Raw genomic sequence first — 8931 nt, forward strand, 5'->3', positions numbered from 1 at the left:
TTTTTTTTTTTTTTTTTTTTTTTTTTTTTTTTTTTTTTTTTACAGTCTTGCTCCTTTGCCAGCTACAGCTTTTTATGTCTAAACTGGATTTATTTGTGAATAGTTTATATGTGTTTGTACTTGTGCCAGTGTTGTACTTTCTTGCACCTCAGTCTTCTTTCTTCCTGATTATTTTCCTCCCTAATATATTTATAGATGGAGAGGGGATCTGATTGCTCAGTTTTGCTGAGTTAAGTGTACCAAGTTCCTTCAGTTCTTAAAATCAGCTTGCTGTTTCCTGATMTTCCCTTCACAGTGCCTGTACCACATTAGCTGACAATTTTCCATGCTCTCCTTACTTTACTGAAGTCTAAATAAGCTTTTCTGCACTGCTCTTCCCTTTAAAAAGGGGAAAAAAAAAATCCACCACAAACCAGATGTTTACTTAAAAAGAGGTACTGCCTAGCCTAAATCTAATGAGCCAGACTCAGCCTAATTGCACTAAAACAGGAATTGTACTGCAGTTTCTAATTTATTTCCTAATTATTCTTTTCCTTAACATCTACTGTACAGCCTTATGTATTTCTGGGGTCACCCTCGGGGAGCCAAGCAATGTCCATTCCATTCCCATTGTAAAATGAATGTTTAGCTTCTGCTCTTCACCAGCCCTTCTGGAACTTYATGGATTTCTTGGATATGTTGTAAGTCTGTATTACCAAAAGTCCAATTCACATGCCACTTCTACAAAGCTTCTCTTAAGAAAAATTGCATGTTATTTTTGGAGGAAATATCTCATTTATCATCACTGTCAGCTCCATATCACCACCAGGCAGTCCTTTCCTACACATTTGTGGTGGGAGAMCTCCTGTAACTCTTTTGCTGGCCTTTGCAATGTCTTCCTCTGTCTGATTCTCCAGTTTTCAGTAGAGATTTTGATCTCCACATCCTGTTCTGTTCTTTGTAGTTTTTATGTTCACGCTTCACATAACTTTGAAGAGGATCATTCAGCTGAGAAGAGACAAAGTTGTCTGTAGGATTTTTTTTTCGCAAACCTGAAATTCAGAGAGCTACTTTCTCAAAGAGTGAGAAGCCATGTATGTCCCTACAATTGCCCCCAACCAGGCAGAATCCCACCCTCAAGGCTCTGCTGCTGCAGGGTCCAYGCAGCAAATGTTCCCCTCAGGTAAGAACAGGATATGCAGACTTTAGGAGACCTAAGAAAACAAAACTGACCCCTCTTTCTTTTGAGGGGATTGGAAGAGTCTGGTGAGGATGACCAGACTATGAGGCTGCTCCTTGATGAGAGTATTTAGAGCCAGCTGGAGAGGGTTMACTTTGTTTTGAGGAAAACCAGGCACACCTCATGGTCAGGTGTACCTGTTGCTTCTCAGCATGATCTGTGCTATTTCTGGTTCAGAGAGTGTCTCACTGGAACAGAATGAGAGGTCTGAGCACACTCAAAATACATTTTCCTTCTGCCATCCTGTCAGAATCATAGAATGGTTTRGGTTGAAAGGGACCTTAAAGATCATCTATTTTCAACCCCTTCTCATGGGCAGGAACACTCTGCGCCAGACCAGGTTGCTCAGGACACATCCAACCTGGCCTTGAGCATTTCCAGGGATGGGGCAGTCACAGCTTCTCTGGGCAACCTGTGCCAGTGCCTCACCACKCTCACAGTGAATAATTTCTTCCTAATATCTAATCAAAACCTGCCCTCTTTCAGTTTGAAGTCTGAGAGTTCCTTGGGTTTCTATGATTTTGCTAAGCATTTTTTATTTTGACCAGTTCAGTTAKGTGGGAACATAGGAAGATAACTATTCATGACCCCTTTAATATATCTGACATCCAAATGTATCTACAAAAATTTGGGGGATAAAGAGGGAAAGATTTAAATAAGATGAAGACCTATTTCTTTTATGTCCTTGCACTTAGTCCATTTGGCAAAGGATATAATGAAGGCTGGAGCTAACCTTGTTATGAATTCACCAATACTGAGGTATCTTCATGTGTTTTTGACATCCAAGGCAGTATTGTCTGGGCAATGAGGAAAAAAACATCTGCTCAACATCCACTTAGKAGCTGAATGTGGGTTTGGGTTTGGGTTTGCTTCTCACCACCCAATTGCAAATACATAAAATTCATTTCCCTGAAGGTGAATCAGTTTTTCCTGTGACAGTAGCTGGTAAGCAATCTCCCTGTCTTTATCCCATCCTATTTTCCAGCCTATTTTTTCCTGCTGCTCTGAAGATGAGGGGGAGGGAGAGAGCAYGTGGTTCAGAATTTGGCTGTTAAAMAAGGATAACCACCACAATTTTGAGCAGCAAAAATCTAAAAGGAAGTGGCCAGACAGTTATAGAATATTCTTTTTTGGAATTGATCTAGTGGAATGGGCACATGATAAATCTTAATATCTGCATATGGAGCAGTATCCCATTACAGTATTGTGTAATACTACTTTAACATTCTTTAAGTGTTACTCCTATTTGGAAGTTATTAGACTTTGTGAGTAGATCACACAGGGTATTTTTGTCAGTTAAAAACTTGTTTTGCATGAAACGGTAATGAAAATTYGAAGGGTCCTAATGCATAAGTCTTGTACTTGCTTTAGAAAAAATCAGGATCAATACCATCAATTAGAAACTCCCACATAATGCAAGGACAGCATAAGGGAGAAAAAGATCAGATAGCTTAGATTTGGTTGCTGTTATCTTTAATTAGATAGTGTGTGTATTTAGAAWATGAGCTGCTTTTAATTACTATTCTGAAAACTAAAATGTAAACAGAGAGTGTTCATGCCCAAGCTCTTGACTAGAACAGATACCTAGAAATGTTAAAGGCTATGCTGGAATTGTATCCCAGCTGGGAAGGAGCTGCTAGTTGGAGCAGGTAGAGTAACATGGGCTCTCAGCTGTGAAGGACATGGCACAATTGCCTCTGGAGTGGTGCTTTTTTGTGTTTTGTTTTGTTTTGTTTTGTTTTGTTTTGTTTTGTTTTGTTTTGTTTTGTTTTCTCCCCATCAAACCCCTTTCTCCAGCTCTTAACCTCCCCGAGACAAATCTATTTCATTCATTATTACAAACCTAGCTAAGATTTTATTGGTAAGTGTAACCTGTATGAAATGTTCATACAGGAGTTCACAGAAAACTTGGTGTTTTCATGGAGTGGTTTAGCATAAAAGGGACTTGGGCATTTAGAGGCTTGGACAAAAATCAGACCAAAACTGTCTGCAAATACTGAGGAAATGTGTATAAAAACAAACAAACAAACAAAAACGAAAGACACCAAAGGATGGAAATTTCAGAGAAAGGGAGACTGATACCAACATGGTGTTACAGCAGGTCAGTGGGGGCTCTGCAAGCAGTTGAGGTATTCTGAGCTGCAATATCCTGGATTGGGTACTATACTGAGCACTGCCTCATATTCCTCATCTGTGAAGTGATGATGAGGGAAGCTGGGATGAGTTTTTTCTTCTGTTTGAACTGAACTCGTGCTTTGGGCACTGGAACAGGCTCCCCAGGGAAGTGGTCACTGCACCAAATCTGCTGGAGTTGAGGAAGCATTTGGACAATGCTCTCAGACACATGGTGGGGTTTTTTGGCTGTTCTGTGCATATCCAAAATTTGGACTCTGTGATCCTTGTGGGTCTGTTCCAACTCAGGATATTCTGTGATTCTATGTGAAGCTTAAAGCAGTGAAACTGCWGATGTTTTCTTTTTCTGTCTTCCTTCATCTAACACAGGGATCCCCTCTGGGATAGCAAACAAGCAGAATGCAGCTGGTTTAGATATGATTAACAGAATCCCAGAATGGAGGGGACACAGTGGGGTCATCTGTTCCGACCTCCCTGCTCATGCAGGGTCACCCCAGAGCACAGGGCACAGGATTGTGCCCAGACAGTTCTGGAATATCCAGGGAGGGAGGCTCTGCACTCTCTCTGGGCAAATGATTAATGCTAACATTTTCTTGATAAGGTAGACTTGACATGGAACAGCAGAATGATAACTACTGTGTATAATTTCAATGTTCCTAGATGTGAGATTAGGACTTTTGTTGTCTTTTTACTAAAGTTTCCTCCTTTTTTTTTTTTTTTTTTTTTTTTTTTTTTTTTTTTTTTTTTTTATCTGATCTCGCTGCCTTTTATCATAGATATTTTTCTATGTCTCTTTTCCCTGCAGGAGGCCAAGTGCTTTTCACAGTCTTTCCTCATTATTCACACATCAGGCCATTGTGTCCACTCTGCCTGGTGTAAAGTTGGAGGGGCCAGATTAAACCTTCTTTAATTAAAGCTACAAAGCAGAAGAAAAGACCCTGAGCATACCTGTTCTCTTGAGCACTTCTGAGTGCAGATGCCCAGGATGTGCTCTCACAGAGTTTAAGGTTGGATCAAGAGGTCACTTCTCTAACAGTGTGTAATTTTTCATCCTTTCTCTCCAGGTATTACCAGATAAGAGCTGGACTGAAGATCCCATCCAGGATTCCCCACAGGCTGTTTGCTACGATTGCAGGGCAGACAGGTAAGCAGATCCCAGAGGAAGGTGACATGACTGAGGTGGGGTAGGATGGACAAGGAGAGTCTGTATGGATAACAGGTGAGCCTGGATTGGGATCCAAACCTGGATTTCCCTAATGATCAGTAATTGTGTCCCTCTCTGTTCCAGTGTGGGTTTGTGAGTGGTWTTGGGCTTGTGTCTGTCAGAAAAGCAGAGGAAATTCTCATCTTATTTGAAATATCTTATGTGTGGCTCCTTGCTGACAACTTTTCAGTTTAATATTATTTTACGTATTTAAGATTCTCTATTTTTTTTTCTTTTTCCCATTTAAGGAAAAAAAAAAAAAGTATTGTTCAATTTGGAAGTCTGGTTCAATTAGAAAACAAGATTATTAGACAGGTTTTACAAAATGCAAAGAGTTATACCAAAATCTGAAAAAATCACCTGAAAAAAATAATCCCAAACTCAAGAGCTGAATAAAGAAAATCCCTCGGAAAATCAATGAATATATAAATAAATTTAGTCTAGGTTTGGAAAAACGTTGTTGTGAAAAATCTTCAAAGAGGAAATAAAATTATTTTACACCATATTCCTGCTTAATTTGCCCTTGGCATATCTAGAATCCCCTGGTGTTCATTTGATCTCTGGAAATGTCCTCAAATTACAGCAGTTTGCGGCATAAGCACTCTTATACTAATGAAATAACCTCCTGTGCAGACAGCCAGAATTTCACTTTCTTGAGGCAAAAAGCCCACTCAATAACAAACAATAAAAAAACAACCTACTCCTGTTCAGAATAAGCTATCTTTTATAATATATATTTTTTTTTTTTACGGAAAAGATATTTCCTTCTCCCTCATATACCTTCAGCATCAAGACAATGCTGAAGATTTTCCACCTTTTCTAGAAACAGCTCACGTAGACACACGGGCAGGGGAGAGGCGAGGCTGGCGGTGCAGTTACAGGATTAGCAGTTGACTTTCATAATGCTAATGCAATCCAGACTGGGCTCTAATAGCTTTATAGGGCTAACATCAAGACAAGGGATATTTAAGCCATTAAGGCTTTAAACAGTTTCTCCTTGGCTATCTTTGCAAGTACTTCCTAATTGATTTCATAGATCTGTGAGGSAGCGTTATTTAATGGGACTGGACTTAAATGTACACAGGCCATAATGTGGGGTTTGTGTTTTTTTTCATACCTCTGATCTCTCTCAGTATGTGGATAGCTGGGATAGGGAAAATTAAATTGCTGTGCATTTTTCAATAAGACACTCRTATTAAAATAGCATTATAACAAAACAAGGGTGATATAAAATAGTGAGTAAACTCCTACCTCACCTACAAGGATGACTATAAAATAAGTGGAACTCATGATTTTGGTTTAAAGGAAGYATTTTTAATATTTCCCTAATCGGGTTTGTAGGACCTATGAAAACTGAGACTATATTTTGGAAATGATTATGTAAATTCATAAAGTAAAATCTGTGAATATATCCAGTAATAAAATACATAAAATATGTAAGTATATAAAATAAATAAAAGGCAGTATTTATCTTCCTACACACATGGCTTTTTATTTTTATTAAATGTTCAGGATTTACAGTAAAAACTTGGGAACTGACAGCATTAGCAATATTTGCTTTCTACTAGGTGTTTTCAGTAAGAGAGGCAAAACTCTCATGGTTTTCAATAATTCAGTAGAAGGAAAGCTAAAATCTGGGTAGTCCTGTGGTGGTGACCAACAAAATGTTAGAAAGAACTCCATCCATGGCACAGAACTGACAGGCTGTACAGGAGGCCTTGATGATCTACCATGTGATCCACATATTTGTCCGAATTCTGTCTACAATTGAAGAAGAGAATGGGCTGTGTGGCTCAGTAAATCCCAGGAGAGCTGTGCTGGAGCCCAGGAGCCCCTGTGGTGGGGTCACTTATGTTCCCCAGGCTGACCATTACCTTGTATTGAGTCAGGGTGCATGGACARGAATATGCTGTGAACATAAATCTATTCATAAAAACATAGAATTCTCATTCATGGTCCTAAGCATTTTTAGCAAGGTGTGTTTCCTTAAAGACAAGACAAGACTGGTGGTTGGTGAACTTTCAAAGAATCATGTAAACATAAAGTTTGGAAAAGACATCCAAGATCAAATCCAACCTTTGATCTGAGTACCACCATGCCCACTAAACCACAACGTGGAGTGASACTTCTACTTCTTTTTTGAACACTTCCAGGGATGGTGACTCCACCACTTCCCCAGGGAGCGTATTCCAATGCTCACCCACTCTTTCAGGGAAGAAATATTTTCCTTGTATTCAACCTGAAACCCCCTGACTCAATTTAAGGTCATTTTCCACTGTCCTATCACAAACTATCTGATAAAAAAGACTGACACCCACCTCCTTTTCAGGCTAAGGAGAATGATAAGGTCTCCCCTGAGTCTTCTTTTCTCCAGCTAAACCACCTCAGCTGCCTCAGCTGCCCCTGATAAGACTTAAATTCCAGATTATGTTTCTCATTTTTCAGCAATGAAGAGAAGAGGGGGAACAGGGTTTGTTGTGCACAGTCTTTAGTTGCTCTCATGCAGATTTTGAGCCCCAATGAAACTCAGCTTTCTCTCTTTTAATAGATACCATGACTGAACCCTGCTCTGGGCTTGGGAAGAACAAATTATGGTCTCTGCTCATTCGTGTGCAGCTCATAACAGCACAAACTGCATTGCCCTCAGCATCCCTCCTGCAGGGCTGAGTCAATGCAGACACATSCTGAAATTAAACTCTAGAAATGCCTTTCTGAGTGGATTTTTGGGGCTGTGGCCTCTGGTGCTCTTCAGCAGCTGTTAACATCACCATGTGATGGTGGGCTGAGTCTGTGGGGCCCAAGCACCAACAGCTAGAGGAGCAGGGAAAGCGAATGTGCCATCTCAGTCATCATTTGCATAATTATCTCCTTGGCTGATTTATCTCATGGCCCACTGAGAGAGTTCCATAAGATTTTAGGTTACTGCATAAATTTTGGGGCAAGGATTSATAGAAGTGGTGAACATGCAGTCATTCATTGATTTCCAGGCGACAGACACAAGCTGAAAGACTGCAGGGGCTTATCTTAAAAACATGTATTTAAAACATTTTAATTTGCCCTTAAGCATACAAGATAATTGCTCAAAACATTGGGAAAAAGAGCACTGCTCAGAAACATTTAGGATTAGCTGTTTTACCCTGATTCTCTACACTTTATGAAAAAAAAAATTGAGAGCAGACCAGTGCAGGAGTAGTTAAGGAACGTGGTATGCATGGGATAAGTCTTGGCAGCATTATTGCCATCAGCGAATATGAGGGTGAATTACATCGTGGAAAGTGCCTGATAAGCCTGGTCACAGAAAGAATATCAATTTCCATTCCCTCTGCAGGGTTTTGCAGTAGTCTACACACCACTTGAATGCATTACTGTTTTGGGAGAGAATTATTCTTTACTAGTGAAAKTTGCAGGTGGGTTTCTTTGTAAGTTCTGGTTTTCAACCCACCRTGCCTCACTCCCATGTACTGCAGGCAGGGGTAGTTGTTTGCCACCAGCTTGCCTTCTTATTCACCTTACAGGCCAAGGAAATTGTTTTGCTGGATGAACATTAATGAAAAAAAAATATTTTGCATGGCATTTAACTAAAGAAATTACTCAGGACTTTGATTTGTGTCCTGATTTCTTTTTGTTTCTCCATCCAGAWGTACCACATTACTAATGCTCAAAACTCCAAACAGACAAACACTTTTGAAAGATTGACCAGAAAATGTAATTACAAGTAATGCAAAGTATTTAAGAAAAATTATCACCGTCTATGCTAATCTTTATTAGATTGTAGAAGTCTTCCATCTAATTTCAGTCAATTAAATTGGGTTATTGTTTAAAAGTGCAGAAAGCCAAGGACAGCCAAGGAATGTGGTTCTTTCTTCATTTTCCTCATAAAGGGCAGGGGAGATAAGATACAGTATTTCTTCCAGACAAATCAAGAAAAAGTAGCTGTGATTGCCATTACACTTTGACACGTTTTATTACTGATGTAGAGGTGTTTCATGTACCCACAATTTTATGCTTTTTCATAAAAWGGAATATTTGACTTCAGGTGACAAGAAGTAGAATCTTAATTGGCAAAGAAAAAAAATAGAAGTATCAGAGAATTACTTAGGTTAGAAAAGATCTCAAGGATTGTGTTCAACCATTAATCTCACATATTAAAGTGCACCACTAATCTGTGTCCCTAAAATGAAGACCATTGCTGTAACCTCTGTCTGAACTAAACAAGTTCATGATAATCCACACTGAATTCCTTTTCCTGTAAATTAAATTATTTAATTAAATTAAATCTGCGGTTAACTTGCACCTAAGACATAATTTGAAGGGTTATTTGCATTTCTGATATGCTCCATAATTAACTGTTTATACTTGTTTTTAATAAACAAGC

The 8931-nt window shown here is 39.2% G+C and overlaps 1 protein-coding gene across 3 annotated transcripts in view; it reads left to right on the forward strand.

The window, feature by feature from the left end:
• The window catches only part of FAM135B (family with sequence similarity 135 member B), a 260164-nt gene that overhangs the window by 149441 nt on the left and 101792 nt on the right, over nt 1–8931 (forward strand). For all 3 annotated transcript variants that reach the window (XM_057369166.1, XM_057369165.1, XM_057369168.1), the window contains exon 3: nt 4417–4496. In XM_057369166.1, coding sequence (XP_057225149.1) covers nt 4417–4496 — 80 coding nt within the window. The remainder of the gene's footprint in view (nt 1–4416; nt 4497–8931) is intronic.

The sequence above is a fragment of the Malurus melanocephalus genome, unplaced genomic scaffold (genome assembly GCF_030028575.1).
Source record: "Malurus melanocephalus ecotype Western Australia unplaced genomic scaffold, MMel_1.1 scaffold_104, whole genome shotgun sequence".
NCBI classification, from domain to species: domain Eukaryota; kingdom Metazoa; phylum Chordata; class Aves; order Passeriformes; family Maluridae; genus Malurus; species Malurus melanocephalus.